The 18,826-nt window shown below is 50.8% G+C and overlaps 1 protein-coding gene across 1 annotated transcript; it reads right to left on the reverse strand.

Moving 5' to 3' along the window:
* Positions 1–7,951: 7,951 nt before the first annotated feature.
* SNRNP40 (small nuclear ribonucleoprotein U5 subunit 40) lies at positions 7,952–18,823 on the reverse strand. The gene is made up of 10 exons (XM_052699080.1): positions 18,556–18,823; positions 18,331–18,460; positions 17,983–18,076; positions 16,403–16,568; positions 15,609–15,731; positions 14,503–14,623; positions 13,700–13,782; positions 13,204–13,265; positions 9,972–10,075; positions 7,952–8,376 (listed from the first exon to the last, which is right to left on the reverse strand). The coding sequence occupies exons 1-10, from the start codon at positions 18,802–18,804 to the stop codon at positions 8,327–8,329; spliced, it is 1,182 nt and encodes a 393-aa protein (XP_052555040.1). The 5' UTR covers positions 18,805–18,823; the 3' UTR covers positions 7,952–8,326.
* Positions 18,824–18,826: the final 3 nt, after the last annotated feature.

The raw sequence follows: 18,826 nt of genomic DNA on the forward strand, positions 1-18,826 counted from the left end.
GGCGGGCGGCGGGGCCGGGCAGGGGGCGGTGCGGTGCGGTGCGGTGCGGTGCGGCCGGGCACACCGCGCCCGCTGTGAGCCCTTCGCTGCTTCCTGGCGGTCGGGGGAAGCCGGGAGAGGGGCCGCCTCCCGCAAGCAGCGGTAAGGCGCGGCTGCTGTTCGTTAGCATCGGTATTTGATGCTTTTTCAATTGCACATTTATTTTATTATTTTTTTTTTTTCCTTCGCTTTTGTTAGTGGGTTAAAGCTCGATTTGTAAAGGGCTGAGGAAGTGCTGCGCCCCCCCCTCCCTCCCCCCACCCCAGTTTCTTCCCACCCTGCGGTCCCTGTGGGCTGTGGGTGGTGCCTGCAGTCTGAGCGCAGGGACCCCACAACCACCTCCCCTGGAGTGACCGTGCCAGGGCAGCACCTGGGTTTGCAGGGAGAACAGACACAGCCTTGCAAGCAAAGCTACCCCACCGTGCAGAGCATGCACAGCCCCCCCAGGGCCGGGAGTGACCACCGTCCGGCACCCAGCCACCTGGCTTTGGGCTTCTGCTCTCAGCGGCTTCCTGTCTGGGAGGTTTGGGCAGGAAGGTGGGGGCACACGGGGCTGGCAGGGTTTGGCCCCAGCTGCCACCCACCCTGCCCACCTTTGTTCTTTCTCCACAGCGCACCTGGGGGAGTGGAAAGTGCAAAGCTGCCAAGGAATAGTTGGGATGGTGCTTTGGGATGGTGCTTTGGATGGTGCTTTGGGATGGTGTTTTTCCAGAGCTCTGGAAACCTCTCCCTGCCACCCAGCAGAAGGACTTGGGAATAGTTCACTGCTTTACAGTTCCGTGTGTTTCTTTTCTTCAGCCTTGATTTTTACAACAAAGCATCTATTGAAACTGCATGTATTTTGGCACTGGCACAGCTCAGTTCTGAATCTGATGGTCCACAGTTTGCAGATGCATTTGGATGTGGGTGCAGGTCCACGATCCAACCCAGCCCATCCAACATTTGAGCACACATCCCCACTCACCAGCCTGCTGGATCCGCCACTCCTGGATGTGTTCCGCCATCCTGCAGTGGGAATTTCCCCCTGCCCCGGTGCTGTGTGCTGGCATGTGCCCCCATGAGTTCTGGGAGGTCCAGGCACGGCCATAGGATGGGGTTTGTAGGAGACATCCAGCTTCTCCGAGCGCAGAATCTGCACTACAGATATTTGGTGTGCTTGCAGAGCCCAGGGGAGTTGGCTGAGTGCAAACTGAGCCAGGGGTGCTGGAAAAGGAGGCACTGCTCATGGATGTGAGCAGAGGAAGGACGTGGGGTGAAGGGATCCCATAGGTCAGCACCAATGAGGTCCCCATCGACTCACGATACTTTGTTGACAATTGCAAGCCTGACCTGCTCTGCTCAGCCCTCCCCATCAGTGCGAGGGGCGAAGGCTCCAGTAAACACCAGAGGAAAGCAAAACGTGCTGATGGAAAATAATGAGAGCGATAAAACCAACACAACGGTGCCGAGATCCTGCCTGGCTCTCGACCAGGTGGAGTTTTGCAAAGAATCAATTTTAGATTAAAAAGGTCAATATAGCATGTCAGGCTGCTTCCCTAGAAGGCGAGGAGATAACTTCATTTGTGAGCGGGTGGGGAAGGGCTGAGCGTTTTGTCCTGCTTTGTCGCCCTCCATCCGCACCTGCGATCTTTCGTTTTGCTTTTATTTTATTTTATTTTTGTGGAAAGAAAGAGAAGAGACGATGTGCAAATGACGGAGGAAATATTAGGAGGAAATAAAATCAGGGTCGCATTATTCATTCATGGAGACGGGAGGAAGCTGTGAAGATAAGTGCTTTGATGTACACCAGATGCATTGTTCGTGGAAAGCCATTCTTTTTCAATATTGCTGCCTTTTTCAAATGGAAATGTGGTGCGTGGGGGATGACAGCGTGTGCTCACTGCCCCTCATTAGGGGCACAGCATTCCTGAAGCCCGAGGCCCCATGGGACGGGTGGATGAGTTGCAAGGAGGGATTGCAGAAATACCAAGAGGCTCTAGAAAGTCTTTTTCAAACTGGATGAATGTATGGGACATGTTACCCCAAAGGTCAGGTCAGTGGTTGGAGCTGATGATCTTAAAGGATTTTTTCACACCTCGACGAGTCCATGGCATGTTATGCAGTAGGTCAGGTTATTGGTTGGAATTCATGATCTTGAAGGTCTTTCCCAACCTAGATGATAGGACAAGGTTTTAAAGTGAGACAGGGGAGGTTTAGGTTGGATATGAGGAGGAAGTTTTTCCCCGAGAGGGTGGTGAGGCACTGGCACAGGTTGCCCAAGGAGGCTGTGGATGCCCCATCCCTGCAGGCATTCAAGGCCAGGCTGGATGTGGCTCTGGGCAGCCTGGGCTGCAGGTTGGTGACCTGCACACAGCAGGGGTTGGAACACTGAGCACTGTGGTCCTTTTCAGCCCAGGCCATTCTGTGATTCTATGACATGATTCTATGACAGTATGGGTTACCCAGTGGGTCCAGTTAATGGTTGGAGTGATAATGCTGAAGGTCTTTTCCAGCCCAGATGGGTGGGTTACCCAATGCTTGGCTTCTGATGGCGACTCAAGCAGAAGTTCTGCCAGCCGTGCAGCCCAAGAAGTTGGATGTCCCCCATGTCCCTTTGCTGACCCCTGGGAGCATCCCAGGACCACAAGGCATCAGGAAGGTCATCTTACAGCATGGCCTGGCCAAGCTCTGCATCCCCAGGGCATGGGGAGCCAGGTGGGATCGCTCTCTTGGCTGCACAAAGTCTTCTTTGTCATCTGTCTGGCCAGCAAAAAAATTTGGGGGGGAAAAAGCACCAACTCTGTGCCAGGAGTTGTGGTGTCCCCCCCAGGCACCAGCCAAAGCTTGGGGACATCCCCAGAGGGGACGTGGCAGCCCCAAGGAACTGGCTGCTGAGCTGCAGCCCCGTAAGCATCCTTCAGGATCCTGGGCAGTAATTGATGGCACCAAGCAGCCCGCTGGAACAAGATGGAATGATCGTTTCGGTGTGTTTATTGGCCAACAAATCTTTGAAGGGGATCCATCTGTCTGTGTTACGGTGACAGGGAGAAGATATTTATTCCCATCCATTATGCAAATCAGAGCAGAGTAAACACATGCAAATCTCCGTGCAGGCACAGGTCTGATTCAATGAAACCCTGTGGGTGGTTGGGGCTCCCACAAGCACCCCTTGCTTGGTGCTCCCAGCAGTGTTGATCCAGTGAGGTAGCAGTGGAGCTCCCCCCAAAACACGGCGTAGTGCCTTCAGAGAGGAGTGGGTTTGCACTTTGAATCCCCCCTGCAGGCTGATGGGCAGCTCAGTTTTGGTGGAGCAGCCACGACTCACAAATGCCAGGGCTGAAGTTCTCCTGCATCCATGCTAACGAGCCCCTAATTAACAAGAGGTCAGAGCGGCTGAGCAGCCCTGCAGGTGGAAAGGAAAATGTGGACCCCACTGCAGCCCAGCACTGTGTGATGGGCAGCTGGGCACCAGCCAGGTACTGGGAGCAGAGGTGCTCCAGTCCCAGGATTAGGGATGCTCCGACCCTGGGAGCAGAGATATCCCAGCACTGGGACCAAGGATGTCCCAGCCCTGGAAGCAGGGATGCTCCAGCCCTGGGATCAGAGATGCTGCCTGTGATGGGCAGCCCAAACCTGGGCACCAAGCTCAGGATGCCAGACAGCAGCCTGGAGACAGCACCTCCAGCACAGGTGGAGGCAGAGCAGCTGATCTGGACCCCAATCATCCATGCCCTCATTTCACCCATCCCCAAATCCCAGTGACTCAAAGCCCTAAGGAACGCCTGGCACCAAGCACCCTGCATCCCACCTGCCCATGCAGGGCGAAGGGAAGAGATGGAGAAAGCCAGCACACAGGGCACCAGCACTTCCCCAGCCTCCTCCAGGAGCACACACACATCTGTTTAACCACTGTGTCCCCAATTTTCACATAATTAGCCGTCAGCCTGCCAGTCAACGTCAGCTCCTGCAGATCACCATTAATGGATCGCTGTTCAGCCAGCTGTTATTGAATCGATATAGAAATTAAAATGCATTCTTCCCATTCTTTCTCAGCTGTCATCTTATCTCAGTGTCTAGCTAAAAGCACGGCAGATTACAGAATCCATCATCATTTAGCCTTTGTAGCTTGCAAAATTCATAATTAACAAAAAAATTCTATTCAGTTTCTCGTGTAATTTAATTAGTTTTCTATTAAATAGAGACTAAATATCATCTAATCCCCCAACAGAGCAAATAATTGTTTTCTATTCTTTTAGAAACTATCGCTACCAAAATTCATTAGGAGCAGCAATGGGAAAAGGTGTGGAAGGGGTTGGAGGAGGGATGGGGTGGCAACCAAGGCGGGGGGAGGGGGGTGGGGAGGAATGGAGCAGGGCTGGGCTGCTCACACTGTGCCCTGCAGGATCCCAGCTTATGCCCCAGCCCCCATCCAGGGGCTCTGTGCTCCAAAAGGTGGCACAGCATAAGGACCAGAGCGGGGACCAGAGCCACGCAGTGCTGTGGGGCTCGCAGCCGTTGATCTGGATCATGGGACAGATTTAATTTATAGAGGAAATCTCTCAAGCAAAGACGTCCCTTGGAGGAATAAACCTGTTTAAGAAAACAATTTTCTCCGTGCTCGGATTATGCCTTTAATGGCTTGCTGCTGTGCGCCCTGGAGCTCACACTGCTCCAGTGAAAACGTCTGTAAGCGTTGGTATGCAGGCATGTGTGCATACACGCATGTGCACATGTACATATATGTGTGTGCATGTGTGTCCATGCAGTGCGTGCACGGATGCGTGCATGCTGCACATCAAGGGCTCAGCTTGGCAGCAAGCCCCCTGCACAAAGGGTTTCCCATGGCTGTACCCCAGGGCCAGCACTGAGCCTGGGGGGCTGAACCCCTGTGGTGGCAGCATGGAGCTGAGGCTGTGCTCCTGCTGCAGGAATTTGGCTCTGCAGAGCATGAAACTCAGCTCCCAGTGCCCCCCCGGGGGCTGTTAACTGCCGGGATCTGCGTTCGCTCACCACCCTTCCAACCCCCTGAGCAAATTAGATTAAATCCACAAATTGCAAGGACGGGGCCGGTCACGGCTCACTGAGCACGTGCCCCATTACCAGCAGGTGGGTGCTGCTCCTAAATCAGCTTCCAGCTCTCTCCAGGGATGCAGGAGAGAAGAAAGCTCACTGCTGCAGTCAGTGTGCTCGTGTTGGGGTGGCACTGCTGGGCTCTCTTGGTCTATTTAGGGAGGAGATGCCCTGAAAGCAATCCGGCCCCACGGCAGGGCTTGCTCTCCTTGGGGTGGGGGGATTAGTGTTAATCCAGATCATTCTCCTGATCTGGGTCACAGCTGCATGGATGCCAGCACTGATGCACTGAGCTGCTGAGCGTCTCATAGTCACAGCCACCAGGTGGGACTGGGCATCTCAGGGTGCTGCCAGACCCCAGGGTGCAGCATCACAGCCCACCTGCAAGGCACACCAGGCACGCTCACACCTCTGCTTTTTTCCTCATTTCCTTTTCCTTTGTGCAGGAAAAGCCAGAGCCTTGGCTGCATCCTTCATTCACACCAAGGTGGGTTTAAGGCTGGCCATTCCCAGGTGACTGGGGGATGCAGGAGGAGGCCTCTCTACGGCTTCACCTCAGGTTCCTCCTTTGCTAACTAAGGAAAGAAAGCACCCTTTTTTCTTCCTTTAAACAAACACAAGTCAGGAAATCGAGCAGTTACTATCTTGTCACCACCAGCCAGGCCCCCAGCCTCTTCCCTCAGACATTTGGGCATACATTCAGATGAAACAAACCCTCAAGGATTATAATAGGGCCCACAAAGCACCACGTGCACGTGCCTGTCTGCTCCTGGCCAGGCAGCCCCATCCCAGGGCACAGGAGCTGGCCTGAGATCTGGCACTCCCAGCCGGGCCCCCTGCTCTCATTCGCATGCATTCCAGGCCGTGTTATTTAACACTCCGCAGAATTAAAAATAAATCTTCCCCCTGCCTCCAGCTCTCTCTGCTTGGCTCTTCAGCTGGAGGGTGATTCGTTTGCATTCGATGCATCCACTCACCACCATCTGGTGACAGGTCCTCCCCCGTCTGCACCATCCTCCTCCTCACCCCACCTGTCAGCCCCAACCTCAGCGGGGTCCCGGTGCAGGGCAGGCTGCAGACTGGGCAGCAGCAGCTTTGCCAACGCGGCGTCCTGGTGAGCAGCAGTGCCACGGGTGCAGCTCCTCTGTGTTGGTACGGACTGATGTTGGGACAGGGAGGTGATTGTCCCTCTCTACTCGGCTCTTGTGAGGCCCCACCTGGAGTACTGTGTCCAGGTGTGGAGCCCTCAGTACAAGAAAGACATAGAGATCTTGGAAAGGGTCCAGAGGAGGGCGACTGAGATGAGCAGGGGGCTGGAGCACCTCCCCTATGAGGACAGGCTGAGGGAATTGGGCTTGTTCAGCCTGGAGAAGAGAAGCTGCGGGGCGACCTCATTGCAGCCTATCAATACCTGAAGGGAACCTACACCCAGGAGGGGAGTAAACTCTTCAGAAGGGCTGACAACAGCAGGACTAGGGGAAATGGATCCAAGTTGAAGGAGGGAAGATTTAGGTTGGATGTTAGGGGTAAGTTCTTCACAAGGAGAGTGGTTAGGCCCTGGAACGGGCTGCCCAGGGAGGTTGTGGATGCCCCGTCCTTGGACGTGTTCAAGGCCAGGTTGGACGGGGTCCTGGGCAACCTGATCTGAATGTGTGTGTTTGGTGGCCCTGCTGGGCAGGGGGGTTGGAACTACATGATCCTTGAGGTCCCTTCCAACCCAGGTGATTCTGTGATTCTGTGATGGCACCTGCTGCTCCTGCTGGGCGTCGCAAGGAGCTGATCCTCACTGGATTTGAAGCTGGGGCTCTGCTCAGTGCAGACCTGGTGCTCGAATCCGTCAGCCCAGCTGCGGGGCTGGGCAGTGAATGAGGCAGTCACAGATTTCCTGCATCCCTAAAACAAGGACACAGCACCAGGACAGGAACCATTCCAGGTGACAGTGACAAAGCAGTGTCACCCCACGTCCGCTCTGCCTCCTCGGGAAGGGCAGTCACACTTCTCACCCTCCTTCAAAGCTTCTCCATCCTTTCCAGCCTCAAGTGCACAATCCTCCAGCTTTTCCCTTCTCTCCACAGTAAGAATAGGGGCAAGAATGCAGTCAGAGGAACTTCTTCCCATTGTACTGTGTGAACTGCAATAATTTTCCACCTCTTAAATACCTCCTTATGGCTGCAGCAGAATCCTCCTGATCAAACACAGCACGACTGCACAGAACAGTCCTGGAGTGGGAGGATCACAGGTTCATCATCCCACCCAATGTGCAGCCCTCCTCCAGGACAGGACAGGGAACCAGCGAGAGGCGAGCAGCACCTGACACAATCTGAGCTATGGCAGCAAAGGGGGAAAAAGGGGTGAAAAAGGAGAAACTGGGCAAGAAACTGGGGTGGACACGTTCAGAACAGAAACCTGTGGGGCACAGACCTGACCATGGAATGGTGGGGATAAGCCAGCAGGGAAGGAGCTTAAATTGCTGGAAGGGAAATTGTTTTCTCCTATTCCAAATCTTGATGGTAGATAAGCAACGTGCACCCAACCTGCCTGACAACCTGCCACATCCCAGCCAGCCTGCGATGCAACAGTGGATGTGCAACCAACCCAGCTCCTGCACTGCTGAGTCCTGAACTCATTCCTTTTACATTTATTTATAGCAGAAGGCTGACTCTACTCAAAACAAGAAAATAGAATTCAGCAGTAGCCTGACAATTATTTCCAGTGTGGTCATTTTTATTGCCATGAATAAAAAATAAAGCTGCTCTTCTGAAGTTCAAGTATATGTTTTCCCTGGGTTATATACGAGCGAGGGCTTTGATTTAGTATTGTACGGTAGAAAAGTAAAGCAGAACAATAAATTCCATCCACACAGTTCTTGTAAAAAGGTGTCTATTTCAGTTTGACCATATAAAAACAACCAAGAGAAACCGGACAGGGAATATACAAGCCACAAATGGAATTTAAACAAATTACACAAATTTCAAGTGATCTGGGTAAGGGTTTAGCAGCCCGCTGTACAGCCAAATTCAAAACCAATTCAATTCTAAGTTTTCCTTCTTCCTCAAAAGGGGAAAAAGCCCAGGCTGTACAGCAGGGCCATGCAGACACTGCAGCCTGTGATGCCTCATCGAGCTGCTTCAGTGTTTTCCCATTACCACGAGTGTGAGGGGGCTGGCACCAGCAAAAGTCAATCCTACTTCTGTAAACCAGAGACTTCAGGGGCACAAATCACAGCATCTTCTCAGCTTCACTGGATCTCCCCCATATACAGCCTCTTGTCACTGGATGCAGAGAGTACTGCAGGAGAGAGGAACACAACAATCAGTTTGAAACCTCTGCTGATGACACACTGTGGATTTAGCTGCTGGCTGTAAGTTATCTTTAAAGCCAGATCTCATCTGCTCCCCAAAAACGCTTCCTGGGATTACCACTGACATTTCAGCACACGCAGCACAGCAGCAAGCACGTAGAGCTCTGGCTGCCATTCCCCTGCCCCAAGACAGACATAAAGGCACGCTGCCTGTAATGTCTGAGCATTAAAACACTAAAGAGAGACACATAAACACGCTGGTAATGCTCTCAAATATCCTGCAATGTTATTTTGCTTGCAAGGAGCATTCAGACTGTGAACAGGCACGGCCACTGGGACCGCGTGCCACTAGAGGGCAGAGGCTGGCTGGAAAAGCCTGGCCACGCTGCTGTCAGAACAGCAGAAATGCAGCTGCGCTCAGCCAGAACAGCCCTGATGCAGAGGGTCTGAAAGGCTGCTGAGTGCACGCAAAGCACCAGTGTTAAGGGTGACTCCATCAGAGCTCTGTTCTTGACCTGGCAGCTATTTCATTCAAGTCTGTGAGATGTGTGTGTGGTGGGTTGGCATGAAGCTTGCAGACCAACGTCTGTCGCCTGGCTCGGCGGTGCCCCCCCATGCAGATGCAGAACGTGAGATGGGTGGAGTGAGCTACAAGATCAACGTTCCCAGATGTTAACAGGAATCAGCTGCAGGGCTCTTGTGCCACGACTGGGTAGGTTTTTAATTTTTACTTTCAGACGAGTGATTGATGCTCAAAGAGAAGCTCAGCAGAACGCAATTACGAACAACCCGCTCCAAAGCGGAAAGATGGCTCTGCTCTTCCAGCACAGTCTCTGATCTGAAGACAGAGCAATGAATAACCAAGGAACAAACCCATAATTCACTGCCCCGAATCCCCACCCCCAGGCTGCTGCACACTGTCATGCTCAGCACCACTGAGCTCTCAGCTTCCCTTCGGGGTTGCCTCGTGTCAGTTTTTGGCTGAAGCAGTGTGATGACCTGGCTGATGGTGTGAGTGTTTCCATAGAAACAAACAGTGCCCCGTGGTCCTCCTAGGGCCACAAACAGTGCTAAGAAACTGACACCAAGTCTGGTCTCAGCCATGGCACTGTAGCTGTTCTGAGAAAGCCACCAGCTGCATTTTCTCACCCACCACTGAAATGCAGTGCCACACCTTTGCCCTGGAGCAGAACTTCTGGGATGATGACTGAAATCTCTGCTCTGCTCTGCTGGAGACATGCCTCTTGGCTTCTAAGTGTTATCATGTGGTCAGCAAATACATGGTTATACCAAACCCAAGTATCAAAAATCTTTTCCCGTGGCCTCTGGGCAGAAGCAGTAGCTCACAGCCACCTGCAGCTCATGGCCAGACCTCCACAGCACTGCTGGTCACCAGGCCCACGAGCAGAGCCCCGCTGCTCAGCCCAGGGCTTGGCTCCAGGCTGCAGTGGACTTCTTTCCCTCGGTTCTTCAATACTTGGGGTCTGGGCCACCAGCACTATTTGTGCTGTTTTATGGAAGACCAGCATCCAGTCGGCTCTGAATCTGTTTCCCCAGCTGACTTGATCTGGGGAGGACTTACTGATAGGTTCCTCTGGATGGAAAGCCAGTTCGTTCACCGACCCCGCGTGGCCTGGCAGCTTGTACAGAATCCTCCTGGATGTGGTGTCCCACACATAGACAAACCTACAAGACAGTCATTATGAGAGCAAGCATTTGTAAAGGGAGAGGAGGTGCCTCCCACACCAACGGCTGCTTCCTGCAACGGTTCACCACCCAGGCTGTAATAACCACAGCTGTTAGCACGGATAAACAAGGAGCCTTCAGGAGCAAAACGCTGCACTGCTGAATTAAAAGGAGCAAAGGTCTGAGCAGGTAGGAGCTGACGTGCCAGCTCTGTGTTAAAAGCCTCTCTGCTGTCTCAGCACTGCAGCACTGAGATTGATGAGGCCACGGAGACCCCCAGCACAACAGCAACACAGTGGGCTCAGAGACACATGGAGCATCAGAACGACTCTTCCTCTTGCAAACACCTCCCTGCAGGCACCATAGGGACTCTCAGTTCAGGCTGGCAGGCAAGCAGTGAGGAGGAGTCTGGGTGCTCCCCCCCAGTTCCCTGCCATAGCACAACCCCTCCCAGTCAACAACCTTTATATATGGATTTCTTCCTGCGACGCCACTGAAGTCATCATTCACTTGGCAGCATTTATTAGGGGCTGATCAGACTGCATGCAGCCCTTGGATTAATCTCCTGCGGGTCGCCATGCTGCACTGCTGCAGGTCCTGCCCGCCTGCCTCACCTTGGCTGAAGGACAGAATCGACAGCACTGCAAGTGCAGCGGGTCAGAAATAAACTGCTGGCACCAGGCAGCACTCAGACTATCCTTACGGTCTCCAAATGGGAGAGAAAAGGCACCTCTGTGCTGCAGAACACAGCCTGCCCTACCACATTCCTGCTGCCCGTCACTATGCCAGTCCACAAAGCGATGCCCAGACCTCGGATATGGAGACCACAGCCAGGCAAAACGATGCTGCGTCCCACCTGCTCGGCCTCCCTCCCAAACTTAACCTGGAATGTCATTTGTTACAGGTTCTCAGCTCTTCAGAAAAAGAATCAGTGGCTTGGGAAAGCTGCCAGTTCTGCATTACGCTCCTCCTGCCTTCTCGTTTTGCTCCTTAGATAAGTGAGTGGCATCTGAAATAAAATCTGTCAGGGGGCAGAAAAGGAAAATGGCAGAGCAGTAATTGGTGGAGTTCAGTGTGGAGAGCAGCTCTGCCACACACGTGCTTCAGAGACATCAGCGTGGCTGCTCACAGGCGATGCTGCAGAGGGTGAGGGCAACGAGGGACAGCAGGCAAGAGAACACACATAAAAGTGACCTGCAGCCACGTTCCTCCAAAGGAAGGCTGCTGCAAATGCCACTGTGATCAGTTCATCCCAGCTGCGTGAGCTGAAACGTGCTCAGGACCAACAGCCCTTGTACATCCCTGCACACAACCCAGGCTCTGAATCCAAAGCGGGGCCATCCAGGCTTACGCAGTGCCCCCAGCACCGAGTGCCACCACCAGCTGCTCTTTCCCTTTGACAAAGCTTTGCACACCTCATGAAGACCAATGGTTGGTTTTACATCAGGCCTCTAATTGCAAAACCATCTCTTAGTTGAAACAGAAAAATTTCTGTTTCTTGGTTGAAACAGCAATTAACTTCTTTTCTGCCCCAAAAAGCACTGAATCTTTTATGATCCTTGCTGGCTAAGCAGAGAGGACAACTGGATGCCAACAGAGACTTTTTCAGAGGCATTCTTCATGTTATTTTCTTAAAGGATGTGAAAAGGAAAAAAAAAAACGGAGCATCCCACTTGAGTCGTGAATATCATTTAAAGCAGCATTTCTTCAAGCACAGCTATTGCTATTATCCAGCAGGCAAGAATCATATCAGGCACTTTCACTACAGAATTCTGCTGCAATGTTTTTTCTTTGGTATGGCAAAGCAGGAAAGCATTAAGCAGCTGATTTTACAATAACCCTTCTGAAAGGCTCACAGTGAAAAAAAAAAAAGTCAGATAATTGTCACACATACTCCACATAATGCAGAGCAATACAGCAACCAGTGGGGAATTATCTTTTATGCAGACAAACGGAAATTTTTAATCTTGCTTTGCTTTCCCAGCAGATGCTCCTTCTCAAAAAAATAATTACAAAACAAAACCAAAAAAACTTAAAAACTCAGAGATAGCAGGAAGATCTGAGTGGCCTCATCCAACACCTGGCTGTGTGCTCCTCATCATGAATTTCACAGCAAAGTTGCTGTCAAACCACACAGCTACATCAGCATCTGCAGAACTGACCTCGTGGCCTAATATTTCCAGCCCCATTTCACCGTGTCAGGCTGCCCACACTGGGACTGGCCACGGAGGCACAGGTATTCCTAACCATGTGCTCTGCTGCTGCAGCCCAGTGGGACTGGAAAGAAGGGTCACGTCTCAGCTGTGACAGCTGGCCCCACTGTATCTGCTCTGTAAGAGCTAAAGCTCTCCCTGTCGTCTATCAGAAACTCATTACTTTGCTGATTACTGCTGTTCCATGCCTTGGACTCTGGCCTGCAGGAATTCTTGTCTCCATGTCACTGACAGTGGCCCTGGATCTGCTCCAGCACGTTGGTATTCTTCAAGGCAAGCTTCAGTGCCTGGCAGGGATCTGCTGCCCTTCTCCCCCTGCCCACTTGACCCTTTGGTTACCCCAGTCTGCAGAATCTCTCATTTAAATACGTCAGGTACGTGCTAATTTAGTGACAACTTAATTTCCTCACATCTGTTAATTAAAGTAAGGATCACAAACGATCCTCGGAACAGCACTGGTGCTACCTGGTAGCTCTGATACTCGTGGTCATTATCACCAATCTGCAGCAATCTGCCAGAATCTCTGCCTTTAGAAAAGTCTCACAAGAGTCTGCTGCTACGACTGCAAGAGACCTCATGTGCTGCCAGCTATGCTCCTGTCACCTGCTTGTCCATCTGTTGGATGCAGTGACTGAACACAGGCAGAAACGGAGCTCTCTAGAAGGTTTCTGACAACAGCAATAAGGATTTTACAACCATACATTGCTTCTCCACTTATGCAATCTGAGCACATTGCTGCTATCACTGCTGCAGACAATGCTCACAGATTACCACAGGGGGTTGTCTGGGTCTTCACACCTCCATGCACAACTCTGGTTCTTCACATTAATTTTAGAGATAATCCAGCTCGTTTCAGGAGTGATTGCAAACATAGTTTAGGACTGACAGTAACAGAGAAACACGGTGATAACTCACCTGTCAGCAGATCCCCCTGCTATCTTACTCCCATCTGGAGACCAGGAGCACCTCAAAAGATTCTAAAACAACGATAAAAAAAATAGGCACAGTTTGATTTCCAAAGAAGATTCAGCTCTTCCCTTCCACTTCAAGTAAAATCACCATGAGACTTTAAATATCACGAGCACTACTTTAATGATCCCTCTTCAAAAGATGAGAAAGTAATGACAGGTTTTATTTTATTGCTGGAAACATCCATCGCCTTGCTACTTTACACAACGTAGATAGTGAGTGTAGAAAATACTTAATTTACAGCTAATTATAGCCAAACTGAGCAAAGAAATTTTGTTACTACAGCTTTAATTGGAATCTCACTTTGTGCATTAATCTTCCTTTGAGTCCTTATTAAAGCCTCACTGGTTTAAACTTGAACTTAAAAAACAATTTACAGAGAAGTTAACAGACAGCTGCAGTGTTGCATGAACACCAGTGTTTCAGTCTGCAATACACTCACCTTTTCAAAATTGTGCACGTTCCCCTGGAAAATCTTCACACATCTCTCTTTTGGGGCAAACGGTCGCACGTCCCAGATGCGAACTGCAAGAGAGCAGCCAGCAATCAGCTGGAGATAGCAAGGCAGGGGGCAGGATCAGCTGCAGACGACCAAAGGTCTGGTCACATTCCTTGTTCTTTTCATGCTCATGTTTCCTCAGAAGCTGAAGGAAACCAACTAAACCAACAGCTTTCCCGCTGCAGGAAGCTGCGATACGAAAGGTCAAATGCAGCAATTTGTAATTCCTAAGACCATTGCCAACAGGAGGAGGAAAATCCAAAACAACTATTACACAGACCAGCCACTGTCTTCTTACATGAGCATCTGCTTTATTCTAACACACTTCATGATCACACTTCCAATCAGATCAGCTTCGCTGAGCACCCATACGTGGGAGATGGAAGCAGCACAGTCATTCCCTGCTGCGGGGAAGCAGCTGAACCACTGACAAAAGCCAGACCAAGATTATGTTCAACTGCCTGTGCAAATAACTTGTGCCACAGCCTGTGTGCTCATCACCCTTTGGGAGACGTAACAAACCTTTCTTCTGCTCCCTCTCTGCAACTGTCATGGTTCTAACACAGAGAACTGAAGTTTTCTCTGCTCACCCAGCCTGTGTTCTGCCCATCTTTTCACCTGGTTCTCCCCTTTTAGCACACTGACCAATTTCAGCTGTTCCTTTCCAAGATGCCACACACAGCTCTTCAAAAGCAGGGGCTGACAGCTGTCTGCACAGCTGTGCTGTCACATTTGGTAGGATGTACCTGTGTTATCCATTGCGTTAGAGAGCAGGTAGGAGCCTTCTGAACTCAGGCTGAGGCCTGTCACTGAGTCTGCATGCCCCCTCATGGTGTACGTCAGCTTGTTCTGTCGAAGGTCCCACACCTTTCAGACACAGACACAAGATTGAGGCTTAGAAAGGGCAGAAAAGACTCTCAGCAACGCTCTTTCCAAACCATTTCATGCAGGTACTGATCAGCCATCTGATGAAATCAGTTTTCAGTTTCAGTTGGGTGAGATCTGAATGGCTGAAGTATAAGGCTATAATGTTATGTATTGTCCTCTAAAGGGCAATTTTTTTTTCTCTATTTCTTACCTAACATGTCCAACCACAATTGCAAAAAACAATGAAATTTCAGCAGCTTATGTATGCAGAATTCCCTTTCAATCTGGCCTAGCTCCCTCAGTTCCTGAATTCCACTGACCCATGGCACAGAGAAGCAGCTGCCCAACCTCACACTGCTTTTTCTCTAAGAGTTACTGCCATTCAGAGGGCAATCAGAACAGATACCATTTCAGTGCTACACTTAGTGGTGGCCCTCTGACGAGAATGTGCTCCCCATGCCTAGGTAAGACTGGAGACTGAGGCTAAAGAGACAGTAAGACTGACTGAACTATGAAGCTATCAGGAGAATCTCAGCTACAAAATGAATGAAACACTGAGAGTGCTCTTAAATAAGAACTTTCCTCAGTAGCAGGTGACAAGTTATCGAAGCAGAGGTCAGAGAATGTGGATGTGTCACCAATTTTTCTTTAGCCTACCTCATATACGGCTCTAGTGCCTCTGTGAGGAGCACCAGCTGCCAGCTTGCAATACCATATCAGTGGCAGTGTGTGACAGCAGCACTGGGACGTGTGGCCAGTCACATGGCAGACAGCCCTGGGACAACTACCTCAGCTTGTTGGCCTCAGATCAAGAGAGAGGTTGGACACTGTGGATCAGTGCAGTTCTTGTGACAGTAAAATTAACCAATAGTCTTCCACATTTGTTCTTGACCAATGGGGCATTTTGCATGCTGCTAAGTAAATATTGATGGGATGGAAAAGGTGAGCATGGTTGGAAAGACACACGAGGACACAAGCGTCATACCTTAATATCGTTGTCAATGCCCCCAGATATGATCTGATCACTGGTGTCATTGAAAGTTACAGCCAAGACCTGGTAGGTGTTCTGAAAGGTCTGGACAGCAGCTTTTTTTCTGATATCCCACAGCTGAAAAGACATTGTGGTGGTAAAACTTACATGTAGGGAGTTGCACACGTGCTTTCATAGAACCATAGAATGGCCTGGGTTGCAAAGGAGCACAGCGCTCATCCAGCTCCAACCCCTGCTGTGTGCAGGTCACCAACAACAGCCCAGGCTGCCCAGAGCCACATCCAGCCTGGCTTTGAATGCCTGCAAGGATGGGGCATCCACAGCCTCCTTGGGCAACCTGTTCCAGTGCCTCACCACCCTCTGGGGAAAAATCTGTTTTGCAGACTCAGACCACTCCACTAAAATCCACTCTTTCACACCTCAAAGGATTTTTACAAAAACCACAGTAAAAGTCTGCTGCTGCTAAAACACAGGAATTCCCCAGTTTTAAGGAAAAATAGGAGGGAAAAAGGCAGTTGAATAAAAGATTTCAGTAACTGCTTGCCTTCCACTTGTTTGATTAACATTGTTCAACAGAAGAAGTGCAACTGAGTGGATTAATTTTCTTAACCTCCATCTAAAAACGTACAGGAGGATTGACTGAATTTCTTTTCTGGAATCAAAACTTGTTGATAAAAATCTATGAGAGTTACTAAAAGGTGAATTCCCCCAATTTAAATGGAAATGAAGATGTTATGTTCTTGGAGATCCTATCTTATTTTCACCGTGGACTGCCTCCACATACTGACCTTCACCGTCCCATCATCACTGCCTGTACAGACGAGTTGGGGCCCTCGCCTTGCTGGGTAGCAGGAGTTCACAAACGAGGTGTGGCCCTTCAGCCTCTTCACTCTCTCTCCAGTCTCACTGTCCCACACAGCCACAGTCTTGTCTGTAGATGCTGAGAAGAGCATGCTGTGGAGAAGAACCACTGTGAGACTCTCAATGTCAGAAGCATTTCTCCAACTCACTTTCTTACTCTACAGATGTGAGGTCGCAGCTTGAAATATTAAGTGGGAGCCACTGAATGAGACATTCATTTTGGTTGAAAAGATCATGTCCTGTTAATTGAAAAAATGAGACTGACATCCTTCTTGCTACAGCCCTCTTTCTTGCTACAGCTGCTGAGGGAAACTGAGTTGTTTTGTTTGGAGGAAAAGGGGCTGCTCTCTACAACTGTCCAGATCCTTTCCCACAGGACACCCCTCCAGCCACTCTCCCTGAGCCTCTACCACTGCACTGTTGTGACCCAAGTGCAGCACTCATCTTTGTTGAATGTCATGGACTCAGACCATCAACTCAGCCTACCCAGATCCATCTGCAACACTGCAGCCCAACATGGTGTCACCTGCTAGTTTACTGACGGTGTACTCAAACTCTCTATCAGGATCTAATGAAGATCTGATATAAACATTAAATGAAATTGGCCCCAGAACTATTAAGAACTATGCCTAACGTGCAAAGACAAATGTCTGCCGACTGACAGTAGAACAAATACACAGGAGGTGCTTTCACCAAACCCCACTTCTATTTAAAATTATAGATAGGATTTCTGACTCCTCAGACATGGTCTGTAATGGAACTGGGGCTGTTTAGTCTTGGGAAAAGGAGGCTGACAGGAGACCTTATTGCTCTCTTCCAATACCTGAAAGGTGACAACAGCAGAGCGGGGTTGGTCTCTTCTCACTGGTGACAGGACGAGGGGGAATGGCCTCAAGTTGTGCCAGGGTAAGTTTAGTTTGGATATCAGGAAAAACCTTTACAGAAAGGGTTGTTAAGCACTGCAGTGGGCTGCCCAGGGAGGTGGCTGAGTCACCATCCCTGGGTGTGTTTAAAAACCATTTGGATGTGGTGCTCAGGGACATGATTTAGTGGAGGGTTGTTATTTAGGGTAGCATGGTTAGGTTGTGGTTGGACTCAACGATCTTTAAGGTCTTTTCCAACCTGAGTGATTCTATGATTCTTTGGGAAGAGAAAAAGGAAAGTCTAGCAACCTCCTGGTTCAGATGCAATGGTGGAAGAACCTTCTGAAATAAAAAAGCACATACGTGTTCTCTTTCCCACCCCAAGCAATTAGCGTTTCCCACATCATCAGCATGAGCATTCAGATTTCTGAAGATTGAAACCAAAGGCATTCATAAGTCACAAGTGGCTCCAGAGTCAATGCTCAGCCTCGAGCAAACACCACTCCTGATCTGGAAAAGTGTCACAAGGGCTGCTGGCTGAGCTGGAGCAATGAGGAGGTGCTGTGCAGGGCTCTGTCCAACAGAAAACATCTCCCCTTCAAAACAGTGGGGATTGGGCAGAAATCTACCAGTGTGCTCCTTACCTGCCATCCGTGTTATAGTGCAGCTCCATCACCGCTCCACTGTGTCCTTTCAGTGTGGCATAGTTATCACAATCCCCATAGACATTCCATAGCACTAGAGAAACAGGAGAGAGGAAAGTGAACAGCGTATGAAAATACATCTAATTCAGATTGAGAAATCTGCAGCCTGGAAGAGAAGACTCTAGGGAGATGTGAGAGCAGCCTTTCCATATCTAAAGGGAGGCTATGAGAAAGAAGGGGCTGATGCTTTAGTGGGATTTCTTGTATAGGACAATGGAAAGTGGGAGATTTTGTTAAGTACAAATTATTTTTACACCAAGAGTAGTGAAGCCCGGCCCCACTACTCACGGATCAGCCTGTCAAAGCCGGCAGACGCCAGGGTGTTGCCGTTGGGGTGGAACTTGCAGCAGTACACCTCTCCCTCGTGCCCCGACAACAACATGATGGGCGCCTGCAGCGAGGAGCAGCGCGGGGGGCCCTGCGGGAGGACACGGGGAGAGAAGTGAGGGGCAGCCGGAGCAGAGGGCACGAGGAAAAGGTCCTCTCCATTCCCGCCCCCCTCAGAGCCCCTACCGATTGTAGCAGAGCACCGGCTGGGGGCTGCCCGCCACCGCCTCCGCCCCCTCCGCCAGCAGCCGGTGGATCATGACGGGGCCGCTTGGCAGCCGAGGGCACGAGAGGGAGATCGGGACCCGGCGTAGGGCCGGGGGCAGCGCCAGGAGCTGGGCCTGGGCCGGGGCCGGGACCGGGAGCTGGGCCGGGACCAGGGCCCGGGCCGGGGCCGGGGCCGCCCGGGGCCTTTCGCTTCTGCTGCTCGATCATCGCCACGGGCCGCGCGCGCCCG

This window comes from Tympanuchus pallidicinctus, unplaced genomic scaffold, assembly GCF_026119805.1.
Source record: "Tympanuchus pallidicinctus isolate F22 unplaced genomic scaffold, pur_lepc_1.0 scaffold35, whole genome shotgun sequence".
Classification (NCBI taxonomy): domain Eukaryota; kingdom Metazoa; phylum Chordata; class Aves; order Galliformes; family Phasianidae; genus Tympanuchus; species Tympanuchus pallidicinctus.

What these genes read in the sequence shown, in the direction of transcription:
- SNRNP40 (XM_052699080.1), bottom strand. Translation starts at nt 18,804, where the DNA reads ATGATCGAGCAGCAGAAGCGAAAGGCCCCGGGCGGCCCCGGCCCCGGC. An exon ending in CCGGTGCTCTGCTACAATCG is followed by an intron (nt 18,461 to 18,555) that starts GTAGGGGCTCTG and finishes GTCCTCCCGCAG; the next exon opens with GGCCCCCCGCGCTGCTCCTC. An exon ending in GTGATGATGGGACGGTGAAG is followed by an intron (nt 15,732 to 16,402) that starts GTCAGTATGTGG and finishes ATGTCTTTTCAG; the next exon opens with CTGTGGGATATCAGAAAAAA.